Source organism: Trichosurus vulpecula, chromosome 2 (genome assembly GCF_011100635.1).
Source record: "Trichosurus vulpecula isolate mTriVul1 chromosome 2, mTriVul1.pri, whole genome shotgun sequence".
NCBI lineage: Eukaryota > Metazoa > Chordata > Mammalia > Diprotodontia > Phalangeridae > Trichosurus > Trichosurus vulpecula.
In genome coordinates this window covers 209,111,753-209,136,369 of record NC_050574.1, presented here as the reverse complement: position 1 = coordinate 209,136,369, position 24,617 = coordinate 209,111,753, and the positions used below count along the sequence as shown (strand labels likewise).

At 39.6% G+C, this 24,617-nt stretch overlaps 1 protein-coding gene across 2 annotated transcripts in view; it reads right to left on the bottom strand.

Moving 5' to 3' along the window:
- The window catches only part of UPP2 (uridine phosphorylase 2), a 52,489-nt gene extending 29,303 nt beyond the window's left edge, over positions 1 to 23,186 (bottom strand). Inside the window, exons 1-3 of one of the 2 annotated variants that reach the window (XR_005009584.1) lie at positions 22,873 to 23,186; positions 14,401 to 14,518; positions 2,814 to 2,972 (exon numbers count right to left, since the gene is read on the bottom strand). Coding sequence is in view for 1 of the 2 variants with exons in the window: in XM_036745084.1 (XP_036600979.1) it covers positions 2,814 to 2,972; positions 14,401 to 14,518; positions 22,873 to 22,934 (339 nt within the window). In the remaining variant the exon portion in view is untranslated. The remainder of the gene's footprint in view (positions 1 to 2,813; positions 2,973 to 14,400; positions 14,519 to 22,872) is intronic. The other variant, XM_036745084.1, reaches the window with a different exon arrangement.
- Positions 23,187 to 24,617: the final 1,431 nt, after the last annotated feature.

The window sequence follows — 24,617 nt, the reverse complement described above, 5'->3', positions numbered from 1 at the left end:
TTATCTTCCTTTATATCATGAGAGAACATACTCTGTGAAATAATCAATTTTTCGTCTGTTGTGGTGAGCTAAATCAATTCCCTTTCCCTTCCTCACATTTGATGCAGATTGCTTCTCTCATAAGAATTTGAGAAATTGTGTGTGTGTGTGTGTGTGTGTGTGTGTGAAGCCCTTAGAGAGCAGGGCCTGTATCTCATGCCTTTTTTAACCCCAGTTCCGGGCTCAAGGTCCTAATCACATTGGCTACTCAATAAATATTTGCTGCTACCAGTGATGACATAGTGATAACTGGGCTTATTCATTTTTGTTACAGGTTTTCTGTTATCTCTACTGAGAATAGCTAAAGAGAAGACATTTTCAAAGAAGGGCCCCCCATTTGGAATTCCTACACTGTGCTGATGAAGCCAAGGTCCAGGTTACTGAGCTCAGAGCTAGAACCATGTTTTAGCTATTCTTCTCTCAAGGGGCACTGAGATTAGGCTGTTTTTATTTCATGGTGAAGTTTTATGACTTGCTTCTGGTGGTTTTAAATATATTTTATTAATGCTATATTTTACTATGCTCACACACTCAGACTGCCTGAACAAAGCAAAGTCATGGGCTTGGGAAGCAAGTCTATAGAAATACGAAAAGTTCTCTACCTCCACTCTTCCTTTTGAACCCAAAGTGGGCAGCATTCCCGCTTCTAAGGTGGGAAGCTCATCTGTCTTTTTCTTCCCCATCATCTTCCCCTTTACTGTCATTCCCTACCCTGCTATTCTCCTCTCTAGCCATCACTGTGCCCAGAGACTGCCAAGGCAGTTACAGTGATCCATACAGGCCGCTACTTGGAGGAGAGAGTTATGATTAGTTTTCAAAGACAGTCATCATTTCCTGGCATGGGAGTTATCTCTAACTTAACTGCTACACAGAATTGTCACAGCCCTGCTGCAATGAGCCTTCTCTGGTCCTCCGGCCACACCTCAGGCCATTCTTCCTTTGAGGCTGCATGGTCTAGTGATGCTAGATGCCCCCTGCTGCTACATTGTGACCTTGCCCCGTAGGTAGAGACAAGGTTTGTTAGGCCAAGCTAGGGGCATATTCTTACACATCCTTATGACATTCTGCTTCCCTGTGGACAATAGCAAAAAAAGAAAAAGAGCCAAGGGAGGGGTGAAGGGGATGATTTTTTGTGTATAGTTCATAAAAATTGTAATTCTGTTCTCCATTTATCTTAGGGCACTGTGTGTCTACTGCTGTTAACATATTCTAAATGCAGGAAAGTAATTTATAGGAACCACATGAAAATGCATTAGCAGATTTTCAGTAGAGCTTATTAAAGTTTTAAACTGTCGCATTTTGGAATAACTGCAAATTTCCCTGGTGTACTAAGACTTCCACATTAACAGAGGTAGAGAGGTGTTGAAGAGAGAGAGAGAGAGAGTTGCTGAAAGGTGATGTGGGTATAACAGGGACAGTTAATAGTTACCAGTGAAAAAGAAAGTAGATGTTCTTTTTGTTATTTCTAATGTGAAAAGTTTATATGTTAACAGCCCTGAAGCAATACTGAACAGTATGACCTGCCCTTTCTTTCTAATGATGAATTTGTACTTGCCAACTTTGTGGGATTGAATTGGAAGGTCATGCATCCCTGAACAGCTCAGGGATCTCACTGGGTTGGGTAACCCCTCCACCAGGGTAGAACAAAGCGCTCCATATGTTTTTCATCCTATGAAACAGATATAAATACAAAATGGCACTGACTCCTGTCTGGGCTCCTCTCTGATTCCACAGGGACAGTACTAGAGTGAATAAGGGGGCAGAGGGTGCTAAGAATCACACATTTGTAAATGTTCATGCAGTCTTTTCCCAATGACCAGTAAAGTTGAGGCTTTCCTGGAGGAAGTGGCTAGAATGTGAAAGACAAAAACAAAAATATGCCTGCCTTTAAGCATTCCCCTCTTCTTGATTGGAAAGTAACCCCTATAGTGCTTACCCATCCCAGTAGGTAGGACCCCAGAATCCCTGCTCTATTTGAGGCAGCTAAGTGGTGAAATGGGTAGAGAGCCAGGCCTGGAGTCAAGAAGACCCGAGTTCAAATGTGACCTCAGATATCTGTCTGAGGTCAGTTGTGTGACCCTGGGTAACTCACTTAAACTTTGACTGCCTCAGTTTCCTCAACTGTAAAATGGGGATACTAACCTACTTCATGGGGTGGTTTTGAGGACAAGATAATACTTAGAAAGCACTATATAAATGCCAGCTGTTATTAACTGTTCAGTCTTTGGCTCACTTCCTGTTTCCCAGTTGTGATGGGCCAGACCCCTTCCCCACCTTTACCCTGCAGAATAGACGTGGCTGCTTGTATGAGCTGGGAATAAACAACAATTGTTCTTCTAGTAAGGTGGAGGACCACTAAGCCTTACCTTTAACCCTGACAATGATTACTAAGGTTCTCTGGGTCTTTCTATCTTCTCTGCTGCTATACCCTCCAGATGCCCAGGCACTGCCCCCAGATCTTGCCATCTGCCTCACACATAAACTCTTTTTGTCTTTTTAGGTCTTCCAACCACGTTGCAGCTGAACCTTCTTACATATGTTGTCTCTCTCAGTTAGAGGGTAAGCTCCCGAGGGCAGGCATTTCTCAATTTTTCTCTTTGTATCCTCAGGGCTTAGTACAGTACTTACATATGCACAAGCACATAATATATGCTTAATAAATTTTTTCATTCATTTATCCATCCATTCACTACAAGTAGCCAGATTCTTCTATACCACCACGATGATTTCAACAGCTTCTATGAGGTATGCAGACACAGTGATTTAGTACTTACGCTGATGGAAAGCACCGGGCCTGTTTTGTACATGCAGTATCTGTCTGTCCCGGCACAAATGTCTTGTATGCCTTCCTCACTTCCTTCAAGTCCAAGCTCTTTGTGTATAAATAGTGCAAAAGCCTTCATTCTGTTGGGACTCCCTCCAACGCAGACAAACTGGAAAGAAAACCATCCAAGAGCGGCTGTAGTAATCAATGTAGTAACCAAGGTTCAGTTTGCCTCTAAAATGTCTTGTTCAACTCTTCAAATGTTCCTTGTGCTAGTGCGCATCTATACTGCAGACAGTAGTAGGCATAGAGCAACAGTGTGGTTGAGTTGAATGTATGCTTGCCTTGGAGTCAGGGGAGATGGACATTCAAATCCTATCTCTGGCACTTACAAGCTATGAGACTGTGAGCATGTTATTTAACATCTCTGTGCCTGAGTTTCCTCATGTGTAAAATGGAAAAAACCATCCCTTAGGGTACTTAACTCACCCAGTGTTGAGAGGATCAAATAAGATCATCTGTGATGATCTGGAGTGGTTTGCCATTTCCTTCTCTAGCATTTTACAGATGAGGAAACTGAGGCAAACTGGATTAAGTGGCTTGCCCAGGGTCACACAGCTAGTAAGTGTCTGAGGCTGGATTTGAACTCATGTTTTCCTAACTGCAGACTTGGCACTCTACTGTGCCACTTAGCTGCCTTGCTATGAATTTAAATGTCTATTACTACTACTATTAAGGAAGTGAATCAAAGGAAATGGGATGGAGTCAAAGACATTTTCTACATAATCTGACAATATAGTAGAGTGTAGACCATTGTTAATCAAAATGGAGAAGCTCCTCCATAAACCTGATGATTGGCCACTGATGAAAACAGATGGGACACAGGGAATTCCTAGTGATTGTATAATGAATGATGAGATTACAGCCTATAAAGGTAAGTTAGGACTTGTCTTGTCCTACCCTGTTAGAACTCAGCTCTTGAGGAATTGTTCATCTTTTTCCTCAGACCTATTCGAGAGTATAGCAAGGGGAAGGGGGAGGAGTAGGGCTTCCTCCCCTCTTCCAACCAGAAGCAACACTGACAACTTGTAGCAGCATATGGCCACGGGAAACATGTGCTTACATGCAGCCTGAAAAGTGAATCCAAAGATTGCTTCCTGAATGTCAACTTCCTGTGTAGAAAAGGGGTATTTTAGTCTCCTTAGACAGTGTGATCCTGGGATCTTGCCTCCTAACAGGGAAAAAAGTCTTCCAGAGCAGCATCAGCTTTGAGAATTGTCTCATGGGTAACCCCAAGTTCTGGAGTTCCTGAGTTTGAGAGTTCTAGGGACTGGATCTTTGAGAAAGAAAGGATTTCCTGATGCTTCCTGCTCCTCAGAGGGAGAAGGCAATGTTCATCATTTTTGCATAGTATCCTACTTGGATCATGAAGCCAGATAAGGGGTCCTGCCACTTCTAAAGAAGCATGCAGTGCCCTACCATTGCTGAAAGCAATGGACACTACAGTCAAACAGCATTTTTGGAGCTGCCTCTGACAGAACTCAGCCAAGCAGTGTCTGGCAGCATCCAGCAGATACTACGAAACCAAGGTCAGCAGGAGCATTGTGAAGACATCAGAGTCCTTCAGCATTGGAGGCATGAGCTGCCCCTTTTCATGTTCCTTGACTGTACATGTTCCCCAACAAATACACTGCTCACATCCATCCCCTATGTATGTTCCTCTCTTCTTATGACCTTTATGAACGTCCATTCTCTCTGCTGATGCTGGGTTTATTTGTGGAAGAGTGTACTCCAGATTTTTGAAGGAGATGCTTGGTTGTTTTGGGGGTTTATGTTTTGTTTTGGATTTTTTTTGGCTGACCTGGCTACTTTGAGCTAATTGTGCCCTCTGGGTAACTTTTAAAAGACAAACATACTAGTGAGGGCTCATAATGTATAATTTAAGCATACATGTCCACTAAGTACCTGGATCTATAGTAGCCATCCTCAAAGGGACCCATTCTTCAAGTTGGAGAGTTTCCAGGGTACTATATTATTATAATCTTTATCATTATCATTATTATTATTATCATTGACTCATAACAAACGTTACCTGACTAGTGTTTAACATTAACCTGGAATTAAATATAGATCAAAATATAAGATAACTCCAGTGTGATCAGTTTAAGTGACTGGGTCAGCAAAGACATAATCACAAAATAAAGTAAAAAAAGGTGGTTCACATCTCACCTGAGTGTCTCTTAGTGTTTTCATTTACATTGAATATCTCAGCCTAAGACATTTGCTATTGCAAAATCTCTGTGTTAAATAATAAATGAAATTGAAAACTGAATCACACTAATATCAGTGGACATATTTAAAGAACCAGTGGGTTCTTTAATTCAACAAAAGTTTGAGAATTGTTTTACTGGCAATCTCATGAATTAAAAATCAGTTTTTAGGTTTTTTTTTAAATACAGAGAGTATCTACTGAAGTTTTTATGACTAGGAGTGAAGACTTCGTTGAACCAATAGAGTCCAGAGCCTGAGCAGGCCTAACTGTAAAGGGAATTAACAACTGATGCCTAAGTTACTGGCATGTTATTTGCTGTGGCATATAGGGCCATCAGGGCTTTAGTTCAGAAGCAGAATAGGCACCGGAGGGTTAAGGAACTCTAAAAGACGATAACAAAAGTGTTGCACTCAAGGGTGCTACAAAATCTAAGGGAAGTGGCTAAGAGCCTGGAATCATGTTGAAGAAATAACAAGCAGGAAGTGTGAGGACTAGTTTTCAGCTCCTACTTGGACAGCCCATTCCTAGGTACTATGGATCATGAGTAAATTGCAGAAGAGTTAGTCTAGCTTCTACAGCTGGAATAAAGCACAAAGACTCACCTAGCTCAGCTAAGAAGTAAAGAGAGCAACAGCAGCAGTTCTTGAGGAGCACTTTCTGATGAGGAGAAAATATGTCATTCAAGACTAGGAAACACTCAAATAGGTTTAGATAAGAGTCACATGGTGACTCTCTTTTGTACTCTCTACAATGGTTGTTCCAAATGTTATCTTTTCTTCTCACATCTCCTGCCATTTACACTGTATATATATATATATATATAATGTGTGTATATATATATATATATATATATATATATATATAATGTGTGTATATATATATATATATATATATATATATATACATATATATTGTATGTACTTTTCCCCCATGTTGTCTTCCCCAGTAGAATATGAGCTCCTTGAGGGGAAAGGCCATGTTTTTGCCCTTCTTTGTATTCCCAGAACTTAGCAGAGTACCTGGTATTTAGTAAATATTTAACAAATGCTTGTTAATTTGCTTTCAGTGAGATCCTTGCCTCCTACTCTGCTGAGAAAATAGAGGCCCTGATGAAGAGGTGACCCTTCTCTTTTCCAAGGCCAACCACTCTACCTGTGCCCTCGACTTCATCCCCTCCCTATTTCTCTGGGAGCCTGCTCTCCTCAATCTTGTTCATCTTCTATTTATTCTTATCTAATTTGCTGCTATCTACATACATGGACAGGTATTTCCCACTCTTTATAAATAAAACAAAATAAATAAACTTTCACTGCCACTTCATCACTTAAATTCCTATAACCGCTCCCATTTCATAGTCAAATTCCTGGAAAAAGTCATCTGTACTAATTGCTTTCACTTCCTCATATCCCACTCTCTTCCCAACTTCTAGCCTCCACCACAATTCAACTGAAATAGCTCTATCCAAAGTTACTAACAATCTCTTTGATTGCTAATTTAAGGACTTTTTTTTTTTTTACAATTCTTATCCTTCTTAACCACTTTTTGGCTTTTGACACTGTTGACCATTGATCTGGATAGTCTCATCTCCTTTTGCTTTCCTGTCACAGTTCTCTCCTGTTTCTTCTACCTGTTTCACACCTCTTCATCAGTCTCTTTCACTGTTTCATTACCTGATTCCTAACTCTTAACCATGGCTGTCACTGAAGGCTCTATCCTAGGCCCTCTTTTTTTCTCTCTTTCTATGCTCTTTAAGTCATGTGGCTCCAATGAACTCATTAATTCCCATGGATTCAATAAACATCTCTATGCATGTGATTCCCCAACTTATATATCCAGCCCAAATCTCTCTCCTGAAATCCTGTCCTTCATCTTTGTCTACTAGATATCTCCATGTAGATATCTCAAATTCAACAGGTCCAAAATTGAATTCATTGTTTTCTCCCCAAACACACTCTCCCTCTCCACATAATAATTTTTTTAAAGGACATCACTACCAGCAGCTAGGTGGTACAGTGGCTAGAGCATTGGACTTAGGAAGGCCTGTGTACAAATCCTGCCTCAGACACTGATGAGCTATGTAAGCCTGGGCATTTGCTGCTATCCACACACATGGGAAGGTCTTTCTCACTCTTTATAAACAAAACAAAATAAATAAATTTTCACTGCCATTTGTTCACCTAAATTCCTATAATTGCTATTATTATCCCCATAAGATGGGGATAATAATAGCACCTACCTCACGGGGTAACACACACATGTATGTGTGTATATTATATATAAAGTATTTTTACAAACTTTGATATATTTTATAAATGTTAGCTACTATTGTTATTATTTTGATCACCTAGATTTGCAGCCTGCCAATCATCTTTGACTCCTCACTATTTCACCTCCATTTCTAAATAGTTTGCAAGACCTATTAATTCTACATTGACAATACCTCTTACATCATCTACTCACATGACTACCATTCTTAGTTTGGCTCTCATCACCTCTTATTTAAGCTACTGAAATTCCCTCCCAATTGGCCTTCCTGAATCCTTTTTCTCCCCTCTCCAATCCATTCTCCACAGAGTTGCCAAGGTAGTCTTCATAAAGTACAGGTCTGACCGTGTTACTTCCCTCTTGCCTCTAGGACAAGATACAAATTCTTCAACATTGACTTTAAAGCTTTTCATAATCTAGTTTCAACCTACCTTTCCTGACTTACTTTCTATTATTCACCTTCATATATTCTATGTTCTAGTCAAATTGGCTTAATTGTTTTTCCTTGAACTCAACATTCCATCTCTCATTTCCGGACCTTCTCCCATTCTCAAAATCTACACAATCTTTTCCTCAGTTTCTTAGAATCACTACCTTCCTTTAAAGCTCAGCTCATGTGTACCTTCTAAAGTAGGACCTTGGATTAAAAAAATTGGATAAATGTATTTCAGTAAAATTTATTTGTAGTCCTATATATTTTAGTTTATGTACTTAAAAATATTATTCTGAGGGGTCCATAGATTTTTACCAAATTGCCAAAGTGTTCCCATGACACAAAAAAACATTAAGAACTCCTGTCCTAAAAGAAGCCCTTTCCCAATCCACTTAGTTATTCTTGCTCTCTGTCCCAAATTGTCTTGCATTTGTTTATTTGTTTACTTGTCTTATCCCCTAGTCAAATATAAGCTCCTTATGAGTAAGGGCAGTTACTCCTTTTTCTCTTTGCATTTCTAGTACCTAGGACAGAGGCCCACCCATTGTGGATACTGAATAAATGCTTGTTGGTGTCGGAGGTTTTAACATTATTTCCTTAAGCTATTGGATACTCTAGTTGCATGATGTGCTCCTATTACTCTTCCTCCTCCTCCTCTTCTCTTTCGCTGATTACCATGGAGCTCTTTTTGTAGCTCCTTAGCTTATTTGCCAAGGGACTAGTAGTTGGTAATGAGCTCTAACTCAATTCAAATTTAAAGGCTGGGGAGAAAAGGAGGCAAAAACATGAGCTAAGTTGAGGTTTTGAGTTATCTGTGCATAATCCATTCAATTTCCTCCTCTATTATCATGAAAAGCCAAGAGTTGGCTTGAGATCTAAGTGTATGCAGGCTATTTTTTGCTAAGTATGATAGTTTCTAAATAACCTCATTGTCTGATACCAGTGAATGTAAATGACTATGATTTATATTGATCATAAAGCCAAAACAGATGTTAGAGTAGCTTGTGGTTTGATTTCTCCTTTGAACTGTAACTATTGCAGCAATCAACAGGCATTACTGGATGTTGCTGGAGCCATAAAGATGATATGGTCAGACAGAAAAAGCTTAGATAAGACTTTGTAACTGACAATTCTTAAAACCAAAGTCCTAAATCAGAGGCACCAGCATTTCAACTATAGATCTGATTTTCAATTGACTGCTTAAGTGGGAAGTTGAGCATGGCTGGTGACCACCAACATTGACCTTGATGGTCAGTAATCAGTCAAAGCCTCAAATGAGTTTTTTTCATTTGCCCTTGTTCACTCTACAAAGACAGTAGTGGAGAGGATTCTTGTGACTTTTGTCACAAGAATGTGTGGAGGAAACAAGAATAGTTGCTGATAAAGTTTATTTTTCTCTTACTAAAAGGTATAGTCTATCTTATTCCTACTATTTATTTAAACAAAGAAATATCTAAAACTAAGTTTCCTACTTTACAGGTCTGATAGGTCTTAGTGCATCATTGTAAATTGTGTAAATGAGTATATGGAGCTTTTTTATTCATTTATTACCCTTCCAGTTTTATGTTTGAATGTCCTTGGGACAATTTGGCTTATGTGGGTCTCTCACCAAGCTTTCTGTAACTTACAAGGGATCAACCATGTGCTCCATTGGTATCCAGCCAATGTCAAGAGATCTAGAGGAACTTCTCCTCCATTCCTCCACTCTGCCATGTTACATGGACTCCCTGGGGAATATTTATTGGAAAACAGGGACAAGAGGAACACATGATGGGTAAGCATTGATGGGTTGCAATCTTTTGAAGGACAAAAATCACAGATCCATCAAAGTCTCAAAGTAGCACATGAATCAGAATTCCATTTTTTCACCAATATATCTGTGAAGCTGTCCAAAGACATTGGGGAAAATTATAAAATTATGTTGATGGTAGCAGTATCCCCAGCATTTTAAAGACAAAATTTTCTATGTGTTCACAGACAGACACTCAAAGATCTTTCCTCTGATATTGTAGATAATGTTATTAACAAGAATGACAATTTGTATATAGATGGAGCTGAAAAAGCCAATGTTGTTTTGATATTGGGAAAGGCTATGGACCTTAGAGGTTGTGTGCTCTAAACCACTCATTTTCCACATAAGGAGCCAGGCCCTTAGAGGTGACATGATTTGCCCAAGATCACACAGGCAGTATGTGTCAATACCAAGAATTGAACTCAACTCATTGCTTCCTATTGTTCAACTGCATTTACATTTTATTTTTTATTACATTTATTACGTTTATACTGCTGAAGATATCTCCAGAAGGTATCTGTGTACCTATGAAGATTTGAAAATCTCTGATTTATTTTTAGGCATTAGTATTCAACATCCTCCACATTTTCCAGAAAAATTCCCTGTCCCTCAGGACAGCTGCTTATTAATTCAAACTCAAGCAATGAATTGACCCTATAAAATGCCAAAGCAGAGATAAGGAAGGAGGAAGATGGAAGAAAAGCACTTGTAAACATGAATCAGACTAGCTGGCTCTTTCAGCTACAGTTAAGGTAGCACAAAGTCACAGAGGGAGAAGGAATATAATACACACCTATGGAAAAGAGGATGATAGAGACCCTGGTATAGAGGTACAAGACTGATGCTAGGGAGTCTGCCAAATGGGTGGGGTGCAGAGGGAAGGAGGCTAGGATGGAAGAAGAAATCCCCCTAGTCCCTAGCCCATCATCTGGTATTATCCAATATTAACTTCTTGCTCTTGCTAACTAGGTGTTAAATGTCGTTGCTTCTATGCTGCCAAAGGATGACAAGTAATGTCAACACTCTCTAAATTTAGCTCCTTGAGGCAAAGTGCTGGTCACTCTGCTCTAGTTATGGTTTACCTTAGGTTTCAGTTAATGCTAAAAAGATCTTCTTTTCATTCTTCTCCTTCCATCTGCCTATAGCTTCTGCTCCCAAAGGTACAGTTAAAACAGGCAGTTCTATTTTGGAAATCTCTCCTTGATTCCCTACCGCAATATAACTATTCAGTTCAATGCTTTTGAATCAGACCTGTGATTTCATTGGTATTGTGTCACAGATCTGGGAACTATTGGTGAGGAAAACCTTTCTGCCTTTGCAGATCAATCCCACCTCTTCCACTTATACTCTGAGTTTTCTGAGGCACTGAAAGTTTAAGTAACTTCCCCAAAGTCTTTCACTAGGTGTCAGAGATGAGACTTGAATCCAGGTTCTTCTGATTCCATTACTCGAGGTTGCCTTATTATATTATATTTATTATACTTTATATTTATTATAATAGAAGGTTCTTTGATTATGTAGAATTATCACAGGTAAGAAATGTCTCTTAGGCCTTGGGAAGTCCATACAATGGGGCATGCAGTCAGGTGAGAATTCAAGCTTTGGTAAATGGAAGCAATAGGATTTATAGCAGTAATAATTATAATAACCATAACAATAATAGTAATAGCCATTTATGTAAAGCCTTAAGGTTTACAAATGCTTTACAAATATTATCTCATTTTCCCTCACAACAACCCTGGAGGGATAGAGGTATATGGTATTATTATTCTCACTTTTATAGATGAGGAAACCAAGGCTGAGAGAAGTTAAGTACCTTGTTGGTGGTCACACAGCTAGTATGTGTATGAGGCTAGATTTAAGCTTGAGTGTTCTTTACTCCAGGCCCAGCCCCTGATGTGCCACCGAGCTGTCTCCTGAAGCCTCTTTTCTATAGCAGGGTGAATGGAGGGAATGCTGAGATCAAACCCTTAGATGCTTTCCTCTAGGAGAAATGCTGATGACATGGCTCCTGGGGTTTAGCCCAGGTCCTCCAGTGTGTGCAGCATGGCAGAGTGGAAAGATTGTTGTTTCCTGATTCCTTAGAATCAGGAAACCCTGAGTTTCCATCCCATCTCAGGTCTTTACTATCTGTAAAACCATAATCAAGGCAACTAACCTTTCGGAGGCTGTTTCTTTTCCTTCGAGATGACATAATAATAGTACCTGTACTGCCTACTTGTAATGTTAAGCAGGGTGGGACTTTTTTTTTACTGTTGTCTCTTTTGGAATGAAAAGGCAATCAAGTGCCTTTAATAAGTCTTGCCTTTGGCTGAATCCGGTAGGTAAAATGGGACTTTTTGCTGTCTTTTGTTGTGGAGTGCTTCTCAGGACCGAGGTAATCAAGGACCTTTGATGAGTCTTGCCTTTCAAATGTAATGGCAAGCAAAGTGGGACTTTTTGCTGTTTTTTGTTTGAGTGCTTCTCAGCACTGAGGTAATCAAGTGCCTTTGATGAGTCTTGCCTTTGTTTCAACTGGGAGCTTTTGATTGAATCAAGAGTTTTTGATGACCTGCTTAAGAAACAAGAAAGCCCCAGATCCCAGGCCCTACACCCTTTTGCTAAGTAGGTACTAAATCCCAGGGCCCTGAGAAGGGTATATATGATCGGAGGTTGGTGTTTTGTTTTGGAGGTCTCACTCACTGGAAGACTGTCTGTGATTTGACCAGACTATACTCTGGGTAGCTGTCCTTAAGGAGCCCCCCCCCAGCTTTGAAAATCCAGATGTTGGTGTTTCCCTCTCTCTGGTAACTATATATGCTATATTCAGACAGAAACCTGTCTGTTGGTCTGTTTATATTGTCTCTGTTTGTAATTTCTGTTTGTGTTTGCTCTGAAGTTCAGGGTGCTGACTTTTTTCCCTGAACTAAGTGAATGATATATGTATGTTTAATTAAAGTGAGATTGTAAACCCCTTAAAGTTGCTTTCCTTAGAAAAGCAGATCAAAGAACCCATGATAGCAGCCCTCCTGTGTGCTGGTGTTATCAGTCTTACACAGCCACAGTAGCAGCAAGCAGCATTGTTGTTACACTACTCCACAGGGTGGTTGTGAAGCAAATTCTTTGCCAACTTTCAAGAGCTCAATAATGGAATTATTATTGGCGAAACAAATGATACACATGAAATATCTTTCTCCAGCAAAGGATCATCCATTCTGAATTGGAACCAAGCTTAGAAATCATCCTTCCCTTGTTTTATAGGTGAAGAAACTGAGGTCCATGAAGGGGAACTGAGCTTCCTGAGGCCACACAAGCAAGGAATCAGGCCCAGATTCTCTGAGTCCAAATCTAATCATCTTTCCATTGGGCTATACCCCTGAATAAGAACCTGAGCTGTTTTTAGCCATGAAACCAAGGCACCATCCAAAGTTTGTTCAAGTATGTGGACCCTCAACATTCAGTAATGACACTTCTGTTCTATCATCATAGACTGTGTGGTTTAGCAGGATGAGAGTTAGGATGCAAGCGTGATGGGTTGTGCTCAGAGGTGGGCATTCTGGTTCTGGCTCTGTCCTTTACTAGCCTTGTCATCTTGGATAAGTATTAGATAACCTCTGTGAGCCCCAGTTCCCAACTCTGCAGAAGAAGTATGATACCTGCCCATCTCACTAGGCTATTGTGAGGAACAAAAGAGATACTGTCAATGAAAAGGCTTTGAAAATGATCAAGCACTACACAAATGTAAGGCATTGTCCATTCATTTAATTGGTGGTTTAGTTTATGTTCCTGCTTATGATTCTTCCACACCAGGGCCATCTTTAGAGGGGTAAGGCCCTAGGGAAAATTACAATATCAGGCTCCAGGGATATCTTCATTCAAGGAAAATCTAATGAGAAGCATCAAGAACAGCCTGGATCAATTGAACTGAGCTTAAACATCAAGGACAATAGGTAGGAAAAGTATTACAGTTTAAAGAAAATAGTCAATAGCACAGGTATCACAAAAGGGCAACATGCAGCTTGAAGGGTATGTTAGAAAGGGGGGAGAAAGGACACAGCTGTCAGCAAGCCAGCCTTGGTCTCTCCCATGTTGCCTTGGTGATGATGGAAGGAAGATGGGAGAGCTCGGGGCTGATTGTGAGTGAGCACATCAGTTTTTGTTTCAGCAAAAGGTATTGATTCGACCTTCCCCTGCTCCCCTCTTGTTATATCCCTGAATCACTGCATCGCTTCAGCCATCTGGTGCCAATACTACGCCCCCTTCCCTCCACCAAAAGCGCAGACCCCAAGACAATTGCTTAGATTGCAATACAATAAAGACGGTTCTCTGTATTACCGAATGGCAAATTTCTTGGGAAAGCAACAAATCTAAGAAATGTCATCTGAGTCATTGCATTTCTTTAAAAAGTGAAATAAAGTTTTTTTTTGTTCTCTGCTACTTAGATAGAATTACGCTTAATGACCTGAGGATTAAGGAAATTCAGATTCACTTAGAAATTTAGACCTTAAATAATGAACCACTAGATCCTCAATACTTTGGTCAATTCCCAAACTCTGAGCACCACTGAGGTTATCAGCATCATTTCCTATGTTCCTGGGGCAAGCATAACCAGTACATGTATACTTGTAGTCAAATTAGCTTGGGAGTCTTCATGTTTCATTGGGGATAGAGAGGAATTGCTCTATTATTGGATAAATTTGGAATAGCTTTAGAAAATGAGATTGACTTCAGTTCCTATAAGAACTCTGACTTATTCCTTTAGCACTAAATGCAAAACTCAGGTAACATAAATAAAAATGAAAAGCAGCAGATGAAGAAAGCCAACATTTCCCAGGGTTCTAGACTTCTTTATTTACCTTTACATCACCAAACATGGCAGGAAGGTTATGTGTCTTTGTTCCTAAATCCAGGTGGTAAAGAATGTCTTCATCCATAGAATCCAAGTGAGGGTTTTTAACATGGACAAATTGATTTCTGAAAAAAAAAAATAGAGAGTTAATGCAGAAGATGTCAGGGGATAAATCCCACATAAAAGAGGAAGAATGACAGTCGGATTGAAATATATCATGAAATACGATCATATTTGTTTCCCAATATGGTTTACATGCATGTTCTCAGCTCTCACATGGGTCACAAACTTTGTGCTGGGTTCAGATGATTTGCTTGGATTCCTCGAGTGTGAACTTCCAACACAAGGAATCTTAAAGGTTGCAACTGAAGTGGAAGCTAGTCAGAAAAAGAGGGATGCTTTTACATTTACTTTGTCAATAAATGACTGCTATGATTGAAGGAACTATTCTATATCCTATGACTAGTTGTAGACCACAGAATATTGTGGCAGGAAAGGATCATGGAAGCACATAACCAAGCTGAAACAAATAGATAAGGGTAATCTGAGAAGTAAGAGAGAAAACTTGGTTGGAAGGGCAAAAAAAGATTCTTCATGAGGCCTTTCCTGAGCCTCCCCAAACTAGTAATGCCTTCCCACAAAAATCTCCTTTTACCATTGTGGATATACTTAACATATATACTTGTCTCATCTGGCTGGCTTATAAACTACTTTAAGGCAGGTCCCATTTTTGTTTTTGTCTTTGAGTCCTCAGTGGTCAGCGCAATTCCTGACACCTGTAGGTAATTAATGAATGTTTATTGAACAATTGATAATAGGGTACATAGCTCTTGAGAGGTGAAAGAATGAGGAGAAATGGAGAGCAAAGAGGATGGGAAAAAGAAAGAGGAGTACATAGAGAAAAAAACAAAGCCAAAAGGTCTATTTGTCATTAACAATTGGAACTATAAAAGAACAAAAACCAGGAGAAGGGATAAAGAATGGAGATCATAAAAAATACCAAGGGCCAGATAAGAAGCAGAAAAATGAAAAGCAACAAATCTATTGTCCTAGGAACATCTTTCTAATAGAGATCAGAAGCTCTAGACAGAAGTGTGTGTGCTTGTGTATGTTTGTGTGTGTGTGTGTGTGTGCGCGTGTGCGCGCACGTGCATGTAAAAGAGACAGAGAGAAAGGAAGGAAGGAAGGAAGGAAGGAAGGAAGGAAGGAAGGAAGGAAGGAAGGAAGAAAGAAAGAAAGAAAGAAAGAAAGAAAGAAAGAAAGAAAGAAAGAAAGAAAGAAAGAAAGAAAGAAAGAAAGAAAGAAAGAAGGAAAGAAAGGAGGAAAGAAAGAATGAAAAAGAAATATGGAAAGGAGAGAAGAAAAGGAGACAGAGAAATAGAGAGACAGAGGGAGACAGAGAGACAGAGACAGAGAGAGATTATATACTGAGGGACCAAATGTCTAAACACAAAATAATACAAGTCAAGAAATAAGGAATCCTATTATGATACCTCCAACTGTAAAAGATTTTCAGACTATAGTCAATCCTTGATTTTACCATATAACTCAGCTTTCCCCAGTACTTCAATAGCTACTTCCAGATCAAATATTGAGTTTAGACCTCAGCCTTCAAGTCTCTCTACCTTTCCTATCTGTTTTCATCTCAGCTATAACCCTAACCATACCTTCCTTTCTAGTTCACCTTGCCTTCTAATGACTTATTGTACATAGTGCTATTCCTGCCTCTTGACTTAAGCTTTCCCCATCCTTTCTGTAAACCACAGTTTAACTTCTGACTTGTCATGGATGTTACCTGACTTTTACCAACCATTCACACCTGAACAAATACAAATCTCATCTGAGTCAATAATTTCATAGTGGCCTGCAGGGAGCAAAGCTGACTGCTATACTTTCCCAGATTTGCCCTGCTCATTCTCTGGGAGAAGAGCTCCTAGAGGGAAACCCAAAAATGCAATTGCAAGATAAAAAGACAGCAAAATAAAAGAAAAAAGGAAGAAAAGGAAGAAGACTGGATAATGCACAGTTGAGAGAGTCAGCTTTTGAATAATCAAGTTGACTTCATATCCTTTTCTCAACATGAGGGAAAATCTGCTCCCTGTCCTCTTTATAACTGAAGTTCAAATCAAATATTATCCTCCAGACACAAATCTCCCCAAAAGTTAGGATGTGCCCTTGGCCTCTGTGGAGAACTGTCTTGGATGAGAAAGGAGGAAGGCCAACAGTTATCTATGAGTTGGCCCTAAAGGCTCTAGTACACTTTGTGGGATTTTCTCATTCCCTTGGCTCACAGCTTCCAAACAGGGAGCCTAGGGAAAATGCCTAGTATCCCCTGGTAAAGGGAGATGGACTTCTCATTAAAAGAGAAGGGAATGAGCATTGATTAAACACCAACTATATTCTAGGCATATATATATATATATATTTATATATATATATAAATATATATATATATATATACATATGTATATACATATATACACACACATATGTGTGTGTGTGAGTCCTTCCCTTCTCTCCTGGTCACCACTGACCGGCTTCTTTCCACAGTCCATCCTTCTGTACCTTCTCTTCCTTTCAGCTACTAGCCTCCCCATCACCATGCATAATTTTAGAGAAGACACTCTTTAATTTTCCCAATTACTCAAATGGGAAAAGAAAATGTAAAAGGCAAATATCCTATTACTTGCTAAATAAGAAACTTTGGGATCTACAGTTGGTCATATATAAGGTAAAGCCTTATATCAGAAAGGAAGGGGAAAGGGTCCATGACTGTTGCTGACCCCACTCTGGATCCCCAGTCTTTATCTGCCCCAGCTCCTCATCTATCTGGAATTCTTGTAGTCAACTGCCACTGTCATGTCTAGTCATCAGGAGTACTCCCTTCCTACCCTCTCTGAAGTATAGAAAATTTTCTTTTCCTCAGTCAATCGATACAAGGTTAAGATTTTTCAAGGAATTTTTACTAAAAAATTAAACTAGGGGGGCGAAGCCAAGATGGCAGCTGGAAAGCAGGGACTAGTGTGACCTCCCTGCCGAGTCCCTCCAAAAACCTATAAAAAATGGCTCGGAACCAATTCTAGAACTGCAGAACCCACCAAACAGCAGAGAGAAGCAGGGCTCCAGCCCAGGACAGCCTGGATGATCTCTGGGTGAGGTCTATCCCACACGGAGCTGGGAGCTGGGAGCTGGGAACGGAGTGGAGCAGAGCCCAGCCTGAGCAGCGTGGACCATCCAGACTAGAAGCCGGGCGGAGGGGGCCCTAGCACCCTGAATATGTGAGCCCCGGCAGTTACCAGACCCCTCGACCCACAAACACCAAAGACTGCAGAGAAGGTTAGTGGGAAAAGCTGCGGGAGTGCAAGGAGTTCGTGGTTCAGCTTCCAGCCCCGGGGGCAGCGGAGGTGGGGCAGCTACAGCTGTTGTTGCTTCTGGCCCCAGGCCCACCTGGTGGGAGGAATTAAGTGGCAGATCAGAGCAGGAGTGCACAGCCTGCTGAAGATCTAAGCCCAGTCCGGGTTGGGGGTTCTTGGGGAAGGAGTAGTGCTGGTGTGAAAAAAAAATTAAACTAAAGGAAAACCAATAATAAATAAAATCCTAGAAGTGAGGAAATTTCCAGGTTATAGATTTCTGATCCCAACTTTACTATCTAATCAAAAATTGACCTAGCTAGCATAGCTTTCTTTTTCCTAGACTTGAACCCATCTGAGGACTCCTTTCCCAAGGGCCCCTTTTTCAGACTTTCAGAAGTTCCTCTTCTCATTCTATCTCGTGGCTCTGGCTTTTACTTTAGGGGATGGAGTAGAATAAAATCTCTGGTTGAGTTCCCCTAGCCAGGTAGTATAATAGACTAGCACTTGGTTAATTAGTCATCCCTAGGTAGAGAAGGACATCATTTTATAGATCGTACTAACGTATCAGAACAGAACCCTTGGATATTCAACTATTACCTCCTCAGGGGGGCTATTTGCCTTTCCTGAGGGGCAAAAACCAATTTCTTCGCACTACTTCTTTCCCAAACTCATATAAACATATACATTCCTTCCATCTGCTCCTTTTGTATAATTTAGATTCTCTCTTATTCCCAAAGACTGCTTTCTTAAGCTGAAATTTTTCTCTAGACATTTAATAGAATCTCAGAATCACTATGGTATAGTGGAATAGGGTCTTGTTCTGTTCAGAGGACCTGGGGTCAAGTTTCGGTTTTACCACTTCCTAACTATATAGGCCCTGGAAAAGGCATGTGAATTTTCTAGGCTTCAGTTTCCTCAACTATAAGATGGGGATAATAACACTTGCATTAATTACCCTACAAGGTTCTGACAGATATCAAATGAGATAACACATGTAAACATTTGGCAAATCTCAAAGTATTATACAAATATCTGCTTTTTATTATTGTAGTATGTCAGCTGAAAAGGCTTAGGGTATGGGCCTGACAACAAACTATATATGTGTGTGTGGATATATATATATATATGTATGTATATGTATATGTATATATATGTATGTATGTATATGTATATGTATATACACACATATATATATCCACACACACATATACATATACACATATGTGTGTATGCACATATGTACATGTATATTGTGTTTGTATGTATATGTAGGTATTTTATGTATATGTATGTGTATGTATGTGTATATATGATCTTTAATCAGATATTGAAACTACAATAACAAATTTATATATCTTTTAGTACCTATTGCAAAGGGTTGTTGTGAGGATCAAAGCACTTAGCACAGTGCCTAGCACATAGCAGATGCTTAATAAATGTGTGTTCTCTCCTCCCTTTAATGGACATGTCCTTAAAGCTTCAGGAAGAGGCATCACTCAACAGGAGAAGTTTTCAAGGACCACATTTCCTAGAGGGCTTTGGACAAGCCTAGAGTGTAGTAACATCATCCTGCAAGGACTCTGATTGGTGAGGAGTGTGCCACCAGGCAGGATGTTTAAAAAGAGGATGGCATGATTACGGAATAAGAATCAAGTGAACTTGAGAGTAGATGGAGCTATGAATCATTCTAGGGAGCTGGAATTAGGGTAGAGAGACCATATGGAACTCTATAGCTAGGATATCCCTCAGCACCAGAGTCACAGCTGGACCAAAACCTCCAGAGCCAAGGTGAAAGCATTTGGCTATTCTCCAGTGTGCTGTAGGAGACTTCCCAGAAAGGAATGCCCAGAGGCAAATGACAGTGTACTATAAATATTTACCACTGTGGCAATGACTTCTGAAGTGACTGTATCTTATTCCTATCATACTGAGGAATGAGGGGGATTAAAAAAAAAGAATTAGTATATAATTCCCCTGGATCTCTTATTGTATGCGTTCAGAGAATGTTTTGCTATTGGTCCCCTCCTTTGTTATTTATGTTGCTTCCAGTCCAAATGATTTTGTCTTTGGATCTATGTGTCTCTTGAATGGTCAAGTAAGAGAGAAAAAATTTTGCATTGGATGGGGCTTGAGGTATGATTCAGATAATTGATTACCTAACACAACCATACTGAGCAGTGAGGAATACTATGTTGTCATCATCATCATCATCATCATCCTTATAATACCTAACATTTACATAGCACTCATTATATACCAGCACTGTGCTAAGCATTTTACAACTCATTTGATCCTTACAACAACCCTGGGAGGTAGGTGCTATTATTATCTCCATTTTAGATATGAGGAAACTGAGGCAAACAGTGGTTAAATGACTTGTCCAAGACCACACAGCTAGTAAGCATCTGAGGCAGGTGTTGAATTCAGGTCTTCTTGACTCTGTGCCCAGTGCTCTATCGACTGTGCCATCTAGCTTTTCCAAACGTCTGTTATTTGAGGATTCTCCTATATTTAGAGGGGCTTCTCACTGGGGTCAACCCCAGTAATTCCTGACGACCATCATTACTAAATCATAGTAGATCTATGGATCTATAGGGGGAAGGAGCACTCACGTTGATCAAATCATAGAGCTTTGAAGTATTGGAATATTACTGTTGTAATTATTATTATGAGGCTGACAAATTTCTCAATCATTTATCCAGACCATTTCCCTGGCTCTCAAGAATGAACTTCCAAACCATGTTAGCCAGATTAAACCTACTCTTTAAGACAAAGCAAAACCTCCCAGGAAAGAAAAATGTATCCTATTCCTTGATAGTCAGTCCATCTCAGTGTCTGAGAATTCTCTCTGTCAGGAAATTCTTAACTAAGTCATGCCTTAGAAGGAGGAGCTTCTCAAGAACCTCCAAATACTGACATCATCATTTACTGCAATAAAGACTCACCTTGAACTCCATTTCATCTTTGGTACAGCATGAATCTGCTATCTCATCTTTCTAAAATGTGTGATGCTCTGTGTGTGTATGTGTGTATGGGGTAGCAAAGAACTAGAAACAAAGAGGGTACCCATCAAATGGGGAATGGCTGAACAAATTGTGGCATATGAAAGTAATGTGCCCTAAGAAATGATGAATACAGAAAAACATGGGAAAACTCAAAGTCACGCAAAGTGAAATATACATATATATATATATACACACATATATGTACTTATGTATCTACACACATACACATATATGTCTATATACAGTAACTATAATAATTTAACTGAAAAAGCAATAAGATGAAACTAAGTGTGTTACAGTTATGACTAATCTTGGCCCTGGAGTAGAAACAGAGAAATGTAACTTCTCTTTCATTAGAGATGTGGGGGACTATGGGTGTGGAATGCTGCATACACGATCAGTTATATTGGTTGGTTTTGCTTAACTACTTTTCTTTGTTAAAAGGGAGGATGGAAAAAATAAAGTAAGGCTGGGAGAAGCAGGGAATAAAAAAAATGTATATGAACTCATGCAGAGTAAAGTAAACGGAACCAAGAAAACAATGTACACAATGACTACAATAATTTAACTGAAAAAGCAATGAGATGATGCCAACTGTGATATAATTATGACTATTCTTGGCCCTGGAGAAGAAATGTAACTCCTTTATTTCACTGGAAAGGTGGGGGGGCTATGGGTGTAGAATGCTGCACATATGATCAGTTATGTTGGTTGGTTTTGCTTAACTACTTTTTTTTGTTATAAGCGAAATAAGGGAAAAATTAATGGAAAGCTGGGGGGGGAGGGGCAGGGAATTAAAAAAAAAAACAACAACCAGTGCATTACCACAAAAGGCAGCAAAGAACTTTAAATAAGCAAATAAATGAATAAATAAATAAATGAATAAGTATAAAAAATGACAGGTGCTTCCTTTGTTAGATTTCTTTGTTTGCTTTATGGACACTTCTGTACATTTTAGATTTTCTCTTTCCTGTTCCTCTATAACCCACAGTACAGAAAGGAAGAAATGCAAACCTCTCCCCAAAGCTTCATAAATTACATAGCATGGTCGGCCTTTAGAAAGTACAACGAGAGAAAAGTCCTAGCAGGGAAGCAGTTAAAGGATAAGCCTCTCCTTCTCACAGTTCTCTGTCTTCAGCATTTTTCATTCTATCTGTCCGTCTGTCTGCCTCTCTCTCTCTCTCTCTCTGTCGGTCTGTCTGTCTCTGTCTCTGTCTGTCTGTCTCTCTCTCCTCAGTCTCTCTCTCTCTGTCTCTGTCTCTGTGTGTTTTTTTCTGTCTCTGACTCTCATTCTGTCTCTGTCTATCTCTCTCTGTCTCAGTCTCTCTATCTCTCTCTGTCTCATTCTCACTCTTTCTGTCTGTCTGTCTCTCTTCTGAAAGAATGAACACTACAGGGGGCTACCTCTGCTAAGGATGAGGAAGTGATTCTTTTTGTCGAAATACTGGAATGACTGAAGTATGATAGAGGAAATTCCACACAAGCCACCTTGAATCCACCAGTACTTTCACAAATGGCTAAAGCTTGATGAAGATTAATGATCCACAGTATTCTGTGAACTTGGGGATAACACCTAAGCTAAATATGCCGACAGTTTCTACAGATTTATGCTTACCCTACAGTTGTGCGACGTGTGATATTTTTGAAGCAAATTTTATGTATAGTCAGTTACAAAGTAGGTGAGGTTGTTCCATAATGGGCTACTAAAAACAGTCAGACCTCCCTGGGGCACAGGGAGGCACCTTTAATTAGATCCCAGGTTCAGCCAATTGTCTCCTGAGTTGAAGGATGAGCTCTCTGGGGTGCACTTCAGGATTGACTTTGAATTTCTTCACTTAGGAGAGTTGGTTAAAGCCTTGACATCGCTTCCATGATTTATATTGCCCCAATTTCTTAGATAAATCAGTGTGCAGAAATCTGATTTAAATGAAAATGTTATTGGTAAGACAGTTTGCATTTCTTTCTCTCCTTTCATATTACAAATGCTATTTCCACTGCCTAAGCTTTAAACTTAAGGAATTTAAATAGTATCACAGGCCAACATTCAGAGTTGAATTTAATATAACATCTAAGGAGCGCTCATATAATCCGAACAAATCCAAAAATGTCAAAATTACTCACCCAACATAAGTATTCCTGTCAGTCCTCATGGATTTACTGGAGTCAGCTAAAATAGATGTCATGCTTTTCTACTATGAGACAATCAGTCTTGAGTTTGAAATCAAAAGAAGGAAAAAAAAATACCAGTGTCCGCTCTTGATTTGTGGATCTAAACAGAATTTTTCAGGCGTGTTTGTTCTGGTTAGAACGATGCCCCTTGCCTGGTGTTTTTCATCAGAGATTAGCAATGGAACTTCCCTTTGGGCCTTTTCATCACCCCAATAAATTCAAATATTCCCCCTTCTCTGGTGACCTTTTATTATATACTATAGTTCAGACATCACCGAAGCATTTCACCCAGCAGATTGGCTCCTTCAGAAGGTGTGGCATCCTATCCCCACTGTCAGGTTGGAAGCCTGCTCACTGTTTGTCCATGTTCTCACATCTGGCACTCATCCCAGAATGAGTTTGATGGGGCACATGGACTTATTTGCTTTGAGACTAGGTACATGGATGCAAGTCCTCTGTTGGTTTCCATAACAACCCCATTGGGTTTTCCTGCAAAAGTATCCAGTACACGTGAGAACTTTCAGTCCCCAAACAATCACCTCCCTCTCCAAAGCACTTCCCTACCCCCATCACTCTCAACTTCTATTTTCATTCTTTCTAATCACAAGTCAGGATAACATCCAAAGTTAATACTTAAGCACAACATCCCTTGGACTTTGCTAGCACAGCTTCTCATACAGATGGCCAATATTTAAACAGTATTCATTTCTTGAGGCCTCACCACCTATCTGTACTGTCTGTCAGCCTGAGTACGTAACAGTGAATTGGCTGTTTGGGGGTCAATCCAGGTAGAATTGTTGAAATGCCAATCTGACATTTTTAGAAAACACAGTGTCCCTGGAAAGGATTCTATGGATAAATACACACACACATATACACACACACAGAGATATTGTGTGTATACATACATAATACGCATGTACATATACATATATTGTGTGCTTATCTATACATACACACACATACATATATGTGTGTGTGTGTGTGTATATATATACACATACGTGTATATATATATATATATATATATATATATATATGTATGTATGTATGTATGTATATAGTCTCTTCAACCTTTTGGGGCCCCCAGTTTTCTCATCTGTAAAATGTGGGGGTTGAATTAGAAGATCTCAAAGGTCCCTCTTATCTCTAATATTCTGTGGTCTTTACTGATTCTCACTATTCTTTTCAGGAAGAATTCAGAGTTGTTCAGTAGGACTGAAACTTATTTCCTTTTTAAATTCCCTCCTATGGAAGCCAATTGCAGTTCTATGCTGATGGAGGCCTTATGAACATTACTCTCATGGCTCCCATATAAGTCAAAGTGTAAAATATTCATAGATGCAAAACTACTTTGAACATTTAGAATTTAGTAATATGCATTGATTTTTTTTTCAAGAATGTGCGAAGCAGGTATAATATTTTTCTCTAATACCGCAGTATGTGTTGACATATATAACCATTCTCTACAGTGCTGCTATGGCTGACAGTTCTTTTCTTTTCCTCTTGTACCCCCACATTGACCTTCCTTTCTATAAAACCCAGCCACTAATTCATCTCTCTCTTGGGGAAGTATCAGCAGAGTTTGAAGGTTGAGATGGAGAGAGCACAAGGAAACAGCCCAAGCCATTAAATTGGCAGCATGGTGGAGGTATCAAACTGAAATAGAAATGGGGACCACTAAACCAAAAGGATCC